General features: G+C 48.6%; 1 protein-coding gene across 2 annotated transcripts; it reads left to right on the top strand.

The window, feature by feature from the left end:
* Positions 1-5,197: 5,197 nt before the first annotated feature.
* On the top strand, positions 5,198-15,621 carry hic1 (hypermethylated in cancer 1). Of its 2 annotated transcripts, none has more exons than XM_076146064.1 (2): positions 5,198-5,497; positions 11,320-15,621. In XM_076146064.1, exon 2 carries the CDS (start codon positions 11,337-11,339, stop codon positions 13,542-13,544), a length of 2,208 nt encoding a protein of 735 aa, XP_076002179.1. In that variant the 5' UTR covers positions 5,198-5,497; positions 11,320-11,336; the 3' UTR covers positions 13,545-15,621. The 2 variants fall into 2 exon arrangements, with proteins under 2 accessions (XP_076002179.1, XP_076002178.1); XM_076146063.1 differs by lacking the exon at positions 5,198-5,497 and adding an exon at positions 6,777-6,941.
* Positions 15,622-17,013: the final 1,392 nt, after the last annotated feature.

Below are 17,013 nucleotides of genomic sequence, written 5' to 3'. Positions count from 1 at the left end.
TAATAAAAAAGCGAGTGAGGGAGAAAGAGTGAGACGGAGATGTGCGAGAGTGTGCGAGGCGGTGTGGGCGAGGAGGAGGAGGAGGAGGAGGAGGAGAGGGAGAGAGAGAGAGAGAGAGAGTGGCTGGCGTTTATGGGTTGCAGATGTGGCGCTGTGGGGTTTTGGCAGGGGCCGTGCGCGCCTGAATCCTGCACCGGCTGGGTGGCACCGGGGTGAGAGGGAGGTCACGGCACCGCAGCACACAGCCCATAAAACACAGAGTGGGGAGGGGGGGAGGGGGGTAGAGGAGAGAGAGAATATAGGCCTCAAACACACACTGAGCATGAGGGGTGAGCAAATCACACCCCGGGGTTCAAACTCACTCGCTCGCACACACACACACACACAGGCACACACACGGGCAGAACCAAAAACATTCAACGCAGGTTAACTCGCAAAAAGAGAGTTGATAAGGCGACGAGCTTATCTGGAATTTTCTGAGGGATGCGTCGCCTCCTCGCAGCTAACCGGAAACTTTCCATCTCTGTCACATTAATGCAGAATTAAGCACAAAACCCCCCTGACAAGACAACGAAAGGAGCAGCAGGCCCGGGCCGCTCCACATGTAGCGCCGAGACGGTGGTCCAGTCCCGTCTCTCTAAAAGAGCTTCCACCCACTCGCCTTTACATTCTGCCGTGTCTCTTTCCATTCTCATCACTCGGGTTTACATGGTGTTTCCCGGGGAAGTAACGGCGGTTCTGAGGAATAAAGTAGCCGGAGCTGTTCTTGGCAAACGGCGCCAGAGGCAAAAACCTGAAGGCGGCCCCCGACCGAAGATATGTCAACAAATTTCCTAGAACTTTAAGTGAGCTTTAAACGAATTATACAGCGGCGATAATATTTATATTATTCAAATATACAATGTCGACCTTCAATCTGCGTAATGAATCATCCCGCCTGAGCTCTGACAGCTCGGGTGTGAACGGCACTCCGGAGCAGCAGGTGGGCCCGGGTCGCACCAACCGGGGCCGTGAATCAAACGACATGAATGAAAGATCTGATGGAACCGTGAAAGAGCGTCGGCACGCTTAGGGGTTCTTGGCGTGGTGTGTGAAGGAACGTACGGAGGTGCCGCTCCACGACAACACCGCCTCGCCTGCCCTATGTTCCCCCCCCCTTTCTCTTGGCGATATCCTTCCTTTCCTTTCTTGTTCCCCCCTTTCTCTCCCCCTTAGCCTGGTCCTGACTCCCTGGTTCCTGGGGCCTGGCCAAGGCGTGTGTCCCTGGAGGAGCCAAGGAGGAGATGGAGAGAGAGACGGAGAGAGAGAGGGGGAGAGAGAGGGGGAGAGAGAGAGAGAGAGTGAGGGGGCAGCAAGGGGGTGCAGAGACAGGCTCCAAAACCACAGCTGCAGCAGCCTTTTCCTTCCTCCTCTCCTCTCCTCTCCTCTCCTCTCCTCTCCTCTCCTTTCCCTCTCCTCTCCTCTCCTCTCCTCTCCTCTCCTCTCCTCTCCTCTCTCCTGGCACACTCTCCAGCTCTGCCATTAATCAGCGCAAAGGGTATTTCAGTGTTTATGTGTTTATATATCAGTGTGTGTCTGTGTGTGTGAGGGAAAGCGAGAGAGAATCAAGCTGACTGTGCGGGTGACTAACTGTGTGTTTATGTGCATCTGTGCGTGTGTGTGTGTGTGTGTGTGTGTGTGTGCTGATGCTGAGCTGGATGGGACGGTTGTGATGGTATGGAGACCAGGACCTCACAACAAAGCTGAAGAGTTCACCCAGAGAACGAAAAGGAGGAGGGAGGGAGGGAGGAAGGGAGGCTGACAGACACAAAGCCTGGTGAGCAGATTGGGACTGCCAGCGACGAAGAGGAAGAGGCAGATGGATGATCTGCAGAAGATTTCAGTATCGCAGGAGCAGGCAAAGACACGTAAAGATGGCCTGAACTTTTCCTTAACGAGCCGCGAGCGAATTCCCTCTGATGGGAGTTTGCGTTTTATCGTGGGAGCGTACTTGGATGTTTTCGCAGGAACACCTGTGTCCAAACGTAAAATCGGCGTTCAGAAATGTGACGGCGAGAGCGGCGAGGACGCACAAATGTTCATTTTGTAGGACAGAAGGTCACGCATAATCCCCTCACCTTCCCCTTCAAGGTGCGTGCAGCCTCTTCCGCCGCTGATTATCCAGGTGGGAGTGAAACCTCATTTCAAACCTGCTCTCCTCTCGCCCCTCACCCCCCCCCCCCCCCAGCGGGCCTCCCAGAGTGCTTTTCTGCTGACATCACCGCACAGAGACCTGGCAAGCCAATCGCTCCTCTGCTCTACTGTTCCCTCTCCCCGCTTCCTGCCCTGATGATGTCACACACCATATGGTTTTCAGCAGTATCAAGCCGGAAAAGCGATTTAGTCAGTAGAGAGGAGAAGGAGAGAAAAGGAGGAGGAGGAGGGCTGGGATGGGGGGGGGGGGGGGGCGGCAGGTCGGACGCAGAAAACAAAAGGTTCGCTCTTCCCTCGTGTAAGTGTGTGTGTGTGTGTATGTGCGCGAGGGTGGAAGGTAGAGGCAGTGGAGGAGGAGGAGGAAGAGGAGGTGAGGGGGCAGGAGGCGAATGGCTGCACTGTGTGAGGCTAATGAGGAGAGACCAGGGAGCAGAGTCCATGCATCGGACAGCCATGTGCACCACAGACGCACAATTCAACTGGCTGATGCACACACAAGCACACACACACACACACAGCGACACACACTTAATTCAACATCAATTTAACGTTCTTTGTGATGAAACAGGCAATTTTCCTGTCTCCTTCCATGTTATTCCAGTTGTTTGAGTTGCATTCAGTTGCCATAAACATAAAATACGTAAAAGCCATCGAGGCCTTTTGCTGTTTTTTTTCCTGTTCTCGTCATGCGATTGTGAAAATTCAACCTTTTTGTTTGTGCATTTCCCCTCAGAAACCCGACACCGCTTTGCATCCACATGTTTCCCTTTGTTAACAAATTTCCACCCAGTGTTTCTGATCTGGCTCTAATCGTGACAAGATAATTGGCCGTCACCGACGAAGCGGCGAGCTGGAATAGCGTCCAAACGCGCACGACAGCTCAGATCGTTTTAAATGACACGCTTTGCACGCCGATCCTCTAAAGCTGTCGCAGCACCGCACATTATCGTGAATTAGGATCGGCTCTGCGTGTAAACGTAGAGCCTACCATTCAATTTCTGGTGGCAATGGGTTCATCTCTGAAGGGGGGGGGGGTGGGGGTGTGTCTGGTATGGCAGGGGGGTGACGGCGAGCATCTGGAGCTTTCAGTGGCCATGTCCGCTGTAGAGGAAGAGAGGAGAAATGGATGATTGATAAGAAAGAAAGAGGAGAATGTGTGAACGTGGGTGAAATCTGCTCACATGGTGTCAGAATCAGTTTGAAGGTGTCCACACCACTTTTAGACGTTCCTACTGTCCTGCTTACGCGCCGGGCCGACCACCGCAGCCCCGCTGGCAGACGGAAATAGAGCCATAATAAAGCGTTTGGAATATTCGTCACTCGCATTGCAAATTAAAACAAGGTGGGCCCCGAGTCATGGAGAGCTGGCGACCCCGCAGCATATCTGAGAGCAGATGTCTGCAGAACTGGCCTGCAGCCGTTTAGGAGCGTTCGGCCTCGGCGTTTGTGTTTCTGCACGACGCATCTCACAGCAACACCACATGCGCGAATGCGAGAAAAAGGTGCATGATTTAAGGGGTGACGGCAGACACTTAAGGGATTTGGGCCTTCAGCTGCAGCACGTCTGCCTTATCTCCACCTGCGGCTCCTCGGGGAAGCGGACACGCACAGATTTAAGACGGGCTCCCCCCGGCTTGTGCTCAGACTTAGTTTGAAATTGAATCATTGCTATCAACCATCAATTTGGGAGCTTTTTCAGTTCATTAAAAGTTCACGGTTTCAGGTTCACGGCACACTCCAGATTATGTAAATTCTGTTTTGACAAGAGGAGGTTTATTGTCCAGTTCAGGCCTCTGGGGGCCGATTGATTAGCCAGATACAAATCTGTCTGGGAGGAGAGCAGCCAGCCAGGGACACATGAAGAAACGGGAATTTACCTCTTTAAATCCCTTTATCACTCTCTGATACATTTACATGCCACTCTTGCATTGATTCTGTTTTTATAATACATCATTCTCTTGTATTTAGTCTTTGCCACAACCTCACACCAGTAGAGCGGTATAAGAAGTAGAACACACGGGGTACACGATGCATATGATATTGCTATTTCCCTGCTTACTAAAACTATTTTGGAGCATGAATTGAATCACGCGGCCACATCCTCGACACAGAACGCGTCTGTCCCTCTGCGCGGTGCTGCCTACCTCTGTCGGCGAGGTTATCGTAAGGTCATCGCTGGAAACTGGAAGTGAGAGACAATACCGTCCTCCGCTCCGCCGGGCTCCTGGGATGGCCCCGAGCGCTCTTAATGACACACCGGCATCTTGAACTTGGATAATTTTTTTTGGAGAGGAAGACCCTGCTACATGAGATTGTCAGCTGCTATTGTGGCCAAAACAGAAATAAATAGCCCGCAGACGGGTCGGTGCTGCATGACATCACATCTTCTGTCTGATCGCAGCCGCGCTGATGGGAAAATAATTAGTTTGGGTCGACTGACACTTACGTCTGCAACAGATTCATCCTGAGTGTGAATTTGAGTTTACTGCACGTTAATCACTGTTAATTACAGTATTTAAAAAAAAAAGAATCAACACACACTTTTTCCATAAAGTCCCAAGCCAGAAAAGGCAGAAAAACACCACATTTTCTGGATTTAATTTAAAATGTAATCTATATCATAATTACTAAGTGCTGAGATTAATGTGGGTTAAGATGAAACAGATTTTCTGGAAACGGTGATTGCTGTTTAAATTGACATACGGGCGTTTTAACTTTTGCCGTCTGATGGGATGTTTCCTTTCAAACTGCCAAAGTAATCAGGCAACGACATCGATCACGATTTAAAGGTGAAATTCTAATTCAACGTAGTCGATTCGTTCACGCAGTCCTGAGGTGTGTTTGTCGTCCATATGTGGCTGATGTGCTGGTGGTCACAGAGTGCAGCTGATGGTGCCTGACTCTCTCTCTCTCTCTATCTCTCTCTAAATCACTGCAGCCGTGTCCCGCTCTGGAGGTCGCTCGCTGCGCCGGTGGGTGTCGCTGTGCGCGCAAAGTCTCCACCGGCAGGTTTTGGTCCGACCGGACCGCAACACAACACAGTCTAAAGTGTCAGACGGCGGCGTGAACACGTGAGGAACGCAAGAGTTGGTAAAGAGGGAAAGAGAGAGAGAGAGAGAAAGAGGGATAGGGATAGAGAGAGAGAGAGACAGAGAGAGAGAGGAGAAGAACCGGCAGACGTCACACCGGAGACGGTTTACAGAGTCAAGAGATCCGCGGCTGGTATGAGAGAGCGGAGGTCTTAATGAGGGAATGCCGAGCAGGAGAGCAGACACACGGCCAGAGCACCAGACATGAGTCCGAGGTAAGTTTCTGACAGTGTGGAGAGAGTGATGGCATCCACACACACACACACACATCCACACACACACACACAGCGCGGTGAAGGTTCTCCACGTGATTCATGTGCCGGAGGTTCTGCTGTGGATGAAGGATCCGGATCACTTGGAGGCGCATTAGGCCCAGATGGTGTCTGATATCACCACGATTATATGATACAAATCACCAAAAGGCAGCGAGTCAGTGAACGCACCAGGGACACAAACGCACCGCCACAGCTGTAAATTAACATTAAAAAAACAAACGCTCCAGAATTTACTTTAATACAAGAGGAAGTGAACATATAGAGGCTTTACATTACGTCACCGTGGAGCGCCTGTCTTCATACCTGTGCGGCACTTAAACGGTATTTAATCATCAGTGAAACATTAACGACGCTTCATCAAAGGCGGCGTGATATTGAGCAGGATCTGGACCCCGATGACCTGATGCTCAACATGTGGGGCGTAAATCAGCGAGGTGCCGCTTAACCTGCGGGTGATGGGTTCACACTGCACGGCAGGTGTTTCACCTGTGCATGTGTGTGTGTGTGTGAGGGAGAGAGAGAGAGGGTGTGAGAGAGCTTGAAGTGATTCATCATGGTTTCCTCTCTCATTGGATGATTCTAACACTGATCCTTAATGGAGGTCTTGCAGTGAAAGTGAGTCAGTTTCATTCTTGATGCTCCACTTAAACGTGTGACATAGCGACGGTTTCGCCGTTCAAAGCTCCTTCTCCGCGGCGCCCTGAGGTGCACCGAGCCCGTACGTACACACACACACACACACACACACACACACACACACACACACACACACACACACACACACACACACACACACACACACACACACACACACACACACACACACACACACACACACACACACACGCAGCCATATGTACTGCTTGCCTCGCCTGCCTGCTGTCTCTTTAAGACGAGGTGCTGCGGAGTTCACGCCGGGGTCACTCTCAGCTCCTGCCCTCGACTTTACCTTTGAGTTTTATTATAGCCTGACATCACACGGGCCGCTAAGACACTTAAGGCGCACACGGGCTCCATTATCGAGACTCCCAAATAGAGTCAGGGAAATTAGGAAGAGAAGAAGAAGAAGAGAAAAAAGGAGAGAAATAGGAGGAAACTGATGCTGGTCTAAGGACGGTTTTTTTTATATATACTATATAGGGGGGGTGAGAGAGAGAGGAGAGAGGTGGGACAGAGAGAGAGAGAGAGAGAGGGAGAGGAGTGGGTGGGAGGACGGACCTAAAGGAGCGACAAGAAATTCATATCAATTAATAACAATGAAAAAAGAGCTGGCAGACGCGCTCGGAAAACTGGCATGTTGCTCTGGAGGCTGGCAGATATGAGAGCGCTGAGATGATCATGAAGGGAGACTTAGAGCGGATGGCAGAAGACATCGGGCATGCAGGTAAGAGCTCCCGACTCGCTCCGAGACACACCGAGACGCGACATTGAACGCTTCTTTTAAAAACTTCCACACACGGTCGGTTGGCGTCAGTCGTGCCGGTATTGAGGGATATTTGTCGGGAAGTTCAAAACTTTACCCCCGGTTAAATCTTTGCTGTTTGACTCTGCGGTTTTCTGTCGAGTCAGTGTGTTTTGTTTTTAATTAAAAGTTGTGTTTTTAAAAATAGCACAAACACAGTCGTTATCGTGTTTGGTTTACAGCGAATTCAAACATTGACGCGTTTGCAGAATTTAGTAGAAGAATTTGTTGAAAGTGCACCAGACGCGATTTTAGGATTTTTTATTAAATTGTTTTGTTTTATAGGAGGATTAAAAGGGAGGAGAGCTGTGATGAAAAGGCGCAGATGTGTGTTAATGTGAGACGTTTTTACGAGGGAGCTCCAGCAATAAAAAGAAAACAAATTTAAATGTTAAAAAAGTGAAGTTTAGAGATGAAAAATATGCGTGCATGCTGAAAGGTGGAATTTCAGAATATTACAAGGATATTTCGGTGACTTTTTCGTGTATTTGTTGGGGACGTCGCTTGTCGTTTTTGACGCCGAGCAGCAGCACTTTAACCGGCCGGGTTGACGAGCAGCTGAGCGGGACACGTTTGCCTCAACGGCCCCGAAAACAAGGATGACTTAGGGGCTTTGGCTGCGGAGAGAAGCGCTGATAGAAGAAGCATGAAGGGTCACCGAGATGACCCACGCGTGACTCCCTTTATGTGTGCGTGTGAGTGTGTGTGAGCAGAAGCGATTGTTAAGGTGACGTGATGTTTTGTTCGTCGTCGTCGTCAGGAATCAGTGACATTTTCATGAAAGTATTAAAAACTAAAAAAGTATTGAACAGTTGACAAAAAACGTCACCCAGTCAGATAAATTCACGCAAATGCAATCAATTATATTTTCTAAAAACAAATTAAAGTATCATTTCTCTTCACAAGAAAGTGAGACTTGTTGTGTGGCCTAAAAATATTTAATTATTCATCCTAAAATTCGGTGCCTGGGCTGAATAATTTGACTGCTGTACTCCTGTTGTTTCCCAGACAAATTCCCATTTCAAAATTCATCTTAATGAATTCCGAGGTGCGGAGGAAGTGTAAAAGTGTGATTATAAATGTATGATAATTTATTCCCTGAATTGATTGCAGCAGTGAGCCAGAGGAAACCCCCTGTGTGTGTGTGACCTGACTCAGCTCATTCATGTCATCATGTGCAGTGTAATTACACTATAATATGTGCAGCTCATCAATCGTGCATTAGGCCCCTAGTGAGTCACAAAAATGACATCAGGCGAATTAGTGGATGCACTGGTAAAAAAAAATCACGTAAAACTTCAACAGGGCTTATTTTTTGCGACAAACTTGTACTTACAGTGGCTTTGTGCTGCCCTCCCTAAATGGAACGTGGTGTGTACGGTCACGCTCAGATGGGCTGTAAAATAAACAAGACTGTGCTCAGCTCAGAATGAAACAAAATCAGATGTCAACACGTTTTGCGAGAGTTGTTTACGAGAGCTCGAATGAATGTACATATCGGAAGTTGAAACTCACGCCTCCCCCGGACCACAGAAGTGACAAAACTGATAAAAACGCAGGGAACCATGACTTTTAAAGTAACGACAGATAACCAAGTGCTGGGGCCCGAAAGTACAGCACAGAGTGTATATGGGCGTGTGTGTGTGTGTGTGAGGACACTGATGTCGCGTTTAGAGAGAAGTCTATCAAATGAAAGGTTATCAAGATCTATGAAAACAACCAAGCGGCCCTGAGGGACTCCAGTAATCTGCTCTGGTGGCTGTTTTGTATATGCAAACTAGACAAATGATGGAACAGTCGTCGCGTACAGGGGCAGCTCCGGCTTTTGAAATTGTTTACGCGAGCGTTATATGTAACCGGATTAAATAAAGATGCCTCGTCTGACTTGATGTAATTGCAAGCATAGATAGCTTCCTAACAGGATGCAGCGCTCACACACAGACGCACACACACACACACATACACACACATGCTTTTCAGATCAGGGGTTTTATAAAACATGTTTTCACTTTTTCAGTAGTCGGCTTCAACAAGTAAGCTCAGATATTTTTTTCTTATAAAGTTGAAACATTTGAGGACAGTAGGAATTTAAGAGAGGACGACTTGTTACAAATGGACAAAATCTCAATTTTAGAAGAGATTTTATATGCTGGATAATTTGATCTGCTGTCCAACAGGTGCAGATGAGAGATAGAGAGGCGGCGTTGTCCTCTTGATTTGTTCCCTATTTAATCACAAAGGCTTTAGTTCTCTTTGCATTTGTGACTTCAGAGGTCTCATGTGCTCGGTTTTTAAGGAACTCAACTTTAGCTGCATTTTCTTCCTGCTTTGTCGTGTGATTGGGCTGTGTGTGTGTGTGTGTGTGTGTGTGTGTGTGTGTGTGTGTGTGTGTGTGTGTGTGTGTGTGTGTGTGTGTGTGTGTGTGTGTGTGTGTGTGTGTGTGTGTGTGTGTATCCGAGTAGCCAACATGTCACTGTGCTCAGAGGCAGGGGGGCTGTCTGCAGAGGTTCAGCAAGCGATGGAAAAAGCTCGGGCCTGGCCTTTGTGTTACACTCATTTCCAAACACTTTTGATCTGACCGCTGCGTAAATTTATAGCAAAATATGAGCTTTGAGTAATCAAAGCCAGACAGAAACCAGAAGTGGAAACACTTTAAATGACAAACAGGGACATCATGGAGGGTAAACTCATCTAAACCCGTGATACCCGTGTTTTCTATTCATAGTAACTGCCTATACTCAGCTTCTGTTAGATCTTCACAATGGATACAAACCAGCACATTTTGTTTTTAAGCGATTGCAAATGGGTGAAATGAGGATGCGGCACTTTTAAGGAGCAACTAATTTGAATTGTTTTTTTTTTTAAGCAGAAGATTAAACAGACACTTTTTTTTCCGGCCGTATTAATGGGTGTTTACCTGATAGTGGTCACCAGCTGGCTGAGGTCACGCCTATATCCATCGTTTCGCGTTTTCCACCTCAGCAAACGGTGACAAATTCTCAAGCTGCCGACACAGACGAGGCGTAACGCAGAACAAGCTTCAACAAAACTTTAAAGGAGTGACCTTCGCCTCCAGATAGGCGCCTTTTTGAGCAGCGGTGTGTCGCAGAGGAAAAGAGAGATGAGCTCTACCGGACACCTTGGTAACTCATCTATGTGCGCCGGGGCGGTTTGCGTCTGTGGAATAAACAAGATGCGGTCAAACTTGTGTCAGAAAGATCACCAGCAGATATTTATTCTAGTTGTTGATCTCTTAGTTAGTTGCTTGTTTTCCTATCAGAGAGACGTTTCATCACATAGTTTGATCAACACATCATGTAGTGTGTGCACAGCTGATGTAGTTTAAGTCTTCACGGAACAATTAGTTGAGATATTTGAGTGTGTATGCATGTGTGTGTGTGCGTGTGCTGTAGTATTAAACCATCTAATTTGGCAATGATTTACATCCTGTGCGCTCTCTGTTCCTTATGTGACTGAGGGCAGAGGTCGAGTGGAAAAGGCGCATCTTTGTTTTCTGGATGCGGGTTTGTACCTGCTGTGCATCACACTTGTGAAACATTTTCTCTCTCTCTCTCTCTCTCTCTCTCTCTCTCTCTCTCTCTCTCTCTCTCTCTCTCTCTCTCTCTCTCTCTCTCTCTCTCTCTCTCTCTCTCTCTCTCTCTCTCTCTCTCTCTCTCTCTCTCTCTCTCTCTCTCTCTCTCTCTCTCTCTCTCTCTCTCTCTCTCTCTCTCTCTCTCTCTCTCTCAGGCTTGCTGCAGAGGAAGTGAGTGCGTAGAATGAATTTCTGATAATGACAAAACCATTGCAGCCGCTCACCCTGAGCAAAAGTTCACTATTATTGAGTGGCCCCTGTGTGCACTTCCCACACATAAATTATGTATTCTGTGTATTTCTCTTCTTCTGGTTTCAAGATTTTGAACACGATGACTGAAATTCTTTGGAAAAAAATTCCATTAGAATGAAGTTTGAGCACACGGCAACAAATTCCAATAATCCTGTATGACTGAGATGAATAATGAAATCATAATCTGAATTTACTTTTTGACTTAACCAAGCAATTAAAAGCATAAATTCATAAAAATGTCTGCAGATGTGTAACAGATTTCATAATCCCTTTATAACATCTTACTCATGTTACTTTTACATGATTCTATCTTTAATGCTCAGATGTGTTCTTAACACTTCTTTACAGTTTGAAATTGCAGCTTGAGCCTTTTTTTCCCCATTCACAGAAATGATCCTTCTGAACACAGATCCTTCTGAGTGCTGCGTGACATTTCACAGATTTCTGTTGTTGCAGGTGGCGGATTGAAGACGATGCTGGATGCCATGGAAGTTCCAAGTCATGCTAGGGATCTCCTCTTGCAGCTCAACAGCCAGCGCACCAAGGGCTTCCTGTGTGATGTTATCATTGTGGTGCAGAACGCTCTCTTCAGAGCTCACAAGAACATTCTCGCTGCCAGCAGCCTCTACTTGAAGTCTCTGGTGGTCCATGACAATCTCATCAACCTTGACCACGAGATGGTGAGTCCAGGGGTCTTCAGGGTCATTCTGGACTACATCTACACGGGCCGCCTTAGTGACGGAGACCCCACCTCCCCCAATGAACCTAATCTAGGTGCTGTCCTGGCAGCGGCAAACTACCTTCAGCTGCTCGACTTAGTGGCTCTGTGCAAAAAGAAGCTGAAAAGAAATGGCAAGTACCCTCCCCGAGCAACTCCTGCATTTCTTCCCTATGCAAAGATGGGGCCCAACAGTATGGGCGGTGGCAGGTATAGAGTTTCCGCTCCTGTCATTCAGTCCTGCCCTCCAGGAGGAGTTCTGAACAGCCACGCACCACGCGGGCCGCCACTAGAGGAGCTAGTTCCCCACCGGCTCGCCATCCATGCTGGGGAGTTGTATGCTCCCACCTCCAACCAGGGCTCTCAGGTGTTCCCATCCCCACAGTCAGCTCTGCCTGCCCAGCTGGGCCTGCGCTCGGCCCACTCTGAGAGGAACTGCTCCCCCATCTTTGGCCTCGATCTCTCCAAGAAAAGCCCCAACTCCCAATCTCAGCACACGCCTTCCCAATCCCATCTGGCAAACTCGCTGCAGCACAACGACGAGGAGCGAGACGGGACGCTGAGTGGTCGTGCCAGTCCAACCACGAATGGAAGGGACTTCCCCTCAGAGAAAATGGAGACGACGGACCAAGCAAGTTCTCTCACTCCTCCCCCTTTTTCCCATCTCAATCAGCCTCTGGCCCCACACCTACCCCACCTTCATCGCTCGAGCTCCCATGGCACAGAGCGCTACCCGTGCCAACCAAGCCCCGACACCCCCACGGACGCCGGAGAGCCGGGCAGAGAAATGAGTAACATTTACCGCTGGGTGAAACACGAGCCATTGTCATATCCAGCTGAGGATGAAGACGAGGATGAAGACGACGAAGAGGGGGGAGAAAATGGAGATCAGGACGGCCACCACCAGCATCACAACCATCACAAGGCCGGGGAGGAGAGTGAAGGAGCTGACGACAAGAGCGGATCAGGCACGGAGGAGACAGGGAGCAGTGAGGGTCGTCCATCTCCTCCCGGAGCCATGGGGAGATTCCATGTGCCTTATGAGCCAGAGAGCTTTGGGGACAATCTGTACGTCTGCATTCCCTGTGACAAAGGCTTCCCGAGCTCCGAGCAGCTCAACGCACACGTTGAGACGCATACAGAGGAAGAGCTGTACGTCAACTCAGGCGGAGAGATGGGAAACAGCAATAACAGCAATACCAAAAACATCAGCAGCAATGCCAATGGCTACGGGAGCCTGAACAACAGTAACAGTTTGAACAGTCTCTCTCACCTGGAGAGCAAATCCAGCCAGGGTCTCGGCTCGGGGGGCATAGGCGAGATGATCCGACCCTACCGCTGCTCCAGCTGTGAAAAGTCCTACAAAGACCCAGCCACTCTGCGTCAGCACGAGAAGACCCACTGGCTGACCCGGCCTTACCCCTGCAGCATCTGTGGCAAGAAGTTCACGCAACGTGGCACCATGACGCGCCACATGCGGAGCCATCTGGGCCTCAAGCCATTTGCCTGCGACGCCTGCGGCATGCGCTTCACCCGCCAGTACCGCCTGACCGAGCACATGCGCATCCACTCCGGAGAGAAGCCCTACGAATGCCAGGTGTGTGGAGGGAAGTTTGCCCAGCAGCGCAATCTCATCAGCCACATGAAGATGCACAGCAGCGGGGGGACGCCGGGGGGCCTGACCGCAGACGGGAAGCTGAAGCTCGACTTTGCGGAGGGCATCTACCCTCTCAGTAAATACACAGCGGAGCACCTGGGGCTGAAGCAGGAAAAGGCCAACGAGCTTCTCATCCAAGCCCAGCAGCAAATGGTGGCCGACGTGAAGGCCATGGAGACCTTCTACCCACTGTCCAAACTGGCCTCGGAGCACCTGGGCCTTACCCACGACAAGATGGACGTCCTGGCTCTGCCCAACCCCCCCCTCTCTGAAGCCCGCACCATTGACCGCTACTCACCCAGCTAAGACCACTTGACCTATATATAAACGGCTATCACCAATAGGTCTGTGTGCACACACACACAACTTGCAGTATTCTAATGAAACTCACCTCAACGCAGTATCTCCTCTGCACCTCAGACTCATGTCAGACGTTATTGGCCTTGTAATGCACACAGACGTGTAGACTTTAAGTGCCTTCCTTTGCATCTAATGTATGTTAAAGCCCTCCTTTATAAAGGAGCACTGTGCTATACCGTGACCAAGGAACATTCACTCAAAGTACAGTATTTATGTACAGTGTTTGCAAACAAGTATTTTTTTTATATTCCAGCCATTGAGCCAAAGCAACAAATTGAAAACCAAAATGAAATCGTCTTATTTATTTTTGTATGTGGTGAAATCCAAAGAGAAAGTGTTGCAAGGAAACGTTGCAATCTGACCCTAAACCTGTGTACTATTAAGTATCGTCTATGTACAAAAAAATGCATAGTAAGAAAAAGCACATAAAGGACAAGATTCAGGGTTTGTGTCCAGACCTGAGCAGAACAATTTTTATTTTATTTTTACCAAATGAATAAGCCAACTCTCCTGGACTTTAAAGTGATTGGAGGACTTTTTTATTTTCTGTTTTTTGGGGGTACTGGACAATTTGTGTATCTCACTCTCCAGCTTTGTCCCCCTTCCACCCGCCGCCGTCTTCCGTCTTCCCGCAGCCGCGAGGAAATGAACTGAACATTACGAGCGATCACTTCAGAGTTTTGGTCTTTCTCTGCTTTATTGTCACCTAAGATGTTGGCTCATGTGATGTAACAGCAATGGTAGGTTCACCAGTCTTAACCCCCTTTTTTTACTTTCGACTAAAACTTCTTTTGCATGTCGACTTCCATCCTACTGCTTCCAATTGTTGTTGAGAAGCAGCAAGCACAGCCCTGTGATCTCATAACTGGGACATGGGTGCACATACCCGACCGATGACACACTAATCCCGATCCATGACGAGCGTAGCTTCATCTCGCCGTGCGTGTAGACCAAGCATGGGTGTTGCCTGACATTATGTAATATTTACAAATGGGGACGTCGCAGAGGAGCAGGCAGAGACCGTCCAAAGCCGGGCATAGGTCAGCGTTAATGACACAGAGATCTGTCATTCACTGTCAGCAGCATTTACCCCATGATCAATCATCACCTGCAGTAGTTCCAGGGCGGCGTTGAACGTTGCGCCGTTCCGCTGTCTGACCTCTAATTTGACCCCCCCTCCCCTGTAGTTTCTTGTATGAGAGCCCCGCTACTGTTGACAGGCCAAAGTGAGAGCTGTACACAGCCCTTCTCCTTAATAGCACTCCCCCTTACTCCTCTCTTTCTCTCTCGCACACACACACACACACACACACACACACACACACACACACACACACACACACACACACACACACACACACACACACACACACACACACACACACACACACACACACACACACACACACACACACACACGGCGAGCTGCTAATCTGTCAGTGATATGAACACAAGTCGGGGGGCTTCTGGGTCCTTCCTTAAGCCAGCGGGAGAGCAGCAGCACGCCCCAGCTGCTGCGTCTCAGTAATCCCTGTGAAATCCCACTTTCTCCTGGACCCTTCACACAGCTCGCCGGGCCCGATGTCCACATTTCACGCCTGCCATCCTAACGCCTCTTATCCACTTATCAGCGTCGCGTCCCAAGCCGAGCGAATGAAAACGCGAATGACATATTTCTGTGTTTGGCTGACCGGCAGTTGGACAACTGGAGCACTCAGAGGCTGTAGGGGGGTCGGAGGCAGACTTGTGTCATTAAATGTTGATTCCAAAGAGCGCGCTGGCCTTTTCCTTTTCCACTTTTATTGGTCTTTTATTGAGATGAGAAGTTTCTGACCACTATAGTACCAATGCGAACCTCAGTGGGTGAATGTGAAGACTAAAGCCATAAATGCACTGTGATAGACGTAGTGAATCTTAAAGGCTTAGACACAGCTTCAAAACAGAATCAATGTGCCTGACTTTTGGGATTGTTTTTGGTTTCTTTTTTTTAATGTAACAGTAATTTAAAGGGCTTTTCTTTCTGTAGCATAATGATCATATCAGACATGTCTTTTTCTGTCACACACACACACACACACACACTTCTCTTTTACTTCCTTTTGATTTGAATTGAAAGCAGCGCACGTGAAACTGGTGCTTACCTCAGGACTGAAACCCAGCATGGGGACGCTAAGCTTTAGGAAGCCTTCAAATATCAGCGTCAACAATAACACACACACTCACACAGACTTTTTTTCCTTTCAACAGGGCTCTTGTCCTGTGTTAAACCTGTGGTTATTTCTGTGTTTATACTTCCTGTTACAGTTTTATGGTTGGAGAGATAACATGTGATATTAACATTTATGTGTTTTTATTTTACTATGTGGTAAACATTTTCTGTGTGTTTTTGTCCTCAAAGAGGCTCGTGTCCGTCTGACCAATTCCATTATTAAAATAAGGCAAAGTCATTTCGGTGTCTTAAGTGAAAATTTCAAACACACTTTAGTGAGCGTGACTGCATTTATAAAGTTTTAGTCGCAGTATCTTTGTTCGCGTTATTTATTGTCATAAATAATTCCTTACACACACTAGCAGTGGCTTCTGCAGGGCGTTGTTTGAGCCGTTCATGTAGAGGTCGGTGACCTTTTGATGAGAGGATCAAGCAGAGGCCGTTGCACACACACACACACACACACACACACACACAGGGAGAGAGAAAGGCAAGCTTCTTTTGGATTACAGATGCAAAAAGCTACGTTGAAATGTTAAATCTTCAGAGGTGTTTCCTGTCGGCAATCGGACCTCGGCCCGTAAGCATGCGAGTACGTGTTGAGACGTAGGAACGGGGCGGATGTCAATCGTGGGAACTGCACTCGCGCTCCTCCACCTTGCCCCCCCTCCTCATTCACACGTTAACTCTGAATAAAAAGCTATCGCCACCCTTTCCCTCGCCTTACACCGCTGGAATAACACAGAATGTTTCCACTGTCACTCCGAATCTGCGCAGGAAGAAAGAACGAGATAATGTCGGCGAGAGAGTGACATTTATTTAATAATATGGATGAGAGGGAAAAGTAGTGAGGGGCAGGACGGGGAGGGTGGGGGGGTCGTGTATGCATTTGCTTGTCTGTTGGTCCGTGGCGCCGTTAATAATGTATGCCCTGGGAATAGGGTTTGGTGTGAAGGAGAGGAGAGCCGAGGAGGACAGGAAGTGAACTCTTTTTGGCAAGTCCTTGCTTTTGCTGCCGCACTGAGAGGATGTACGGTGTGTTTGTGCTCAGGAGCAGATAGAGAGAGAGAGAGAGAGAGAGAGAGAGTGGACAAAGCGTAGGAGAGAGAGGGATAGAAGGAGATGCAGGGAGAGAGAGAGAGAGAGCGCAGCAGGGTGGACGCGAACCCATTGTCTCGGCACAAACGCAGCGGTTTCACGTCTTCT

Source organism: Genypterus blacodes, unplaced genomic scaffold (genome assembly GCF_046128005.1).
Source record: "Genypterus blacodes isolate CSIRO-AG114 ecotype Tasmania unplaced genomic scaffold, CSIRO-AGI_Gbla_v1 ptg000032l_1, whole genome shotgun sequence".
NCBI classification, from domain to species: Eukaryota; Metazoa; Chordata; class Actinopteri; order Ophidiiformes; family Ophidiidae; genus Genypterus; species Genypterus blacodes.
Note: the sequence above shows the minus strand (reverse complement) of the source record. Positions and strands in the feature narration are given on the sequence as shown.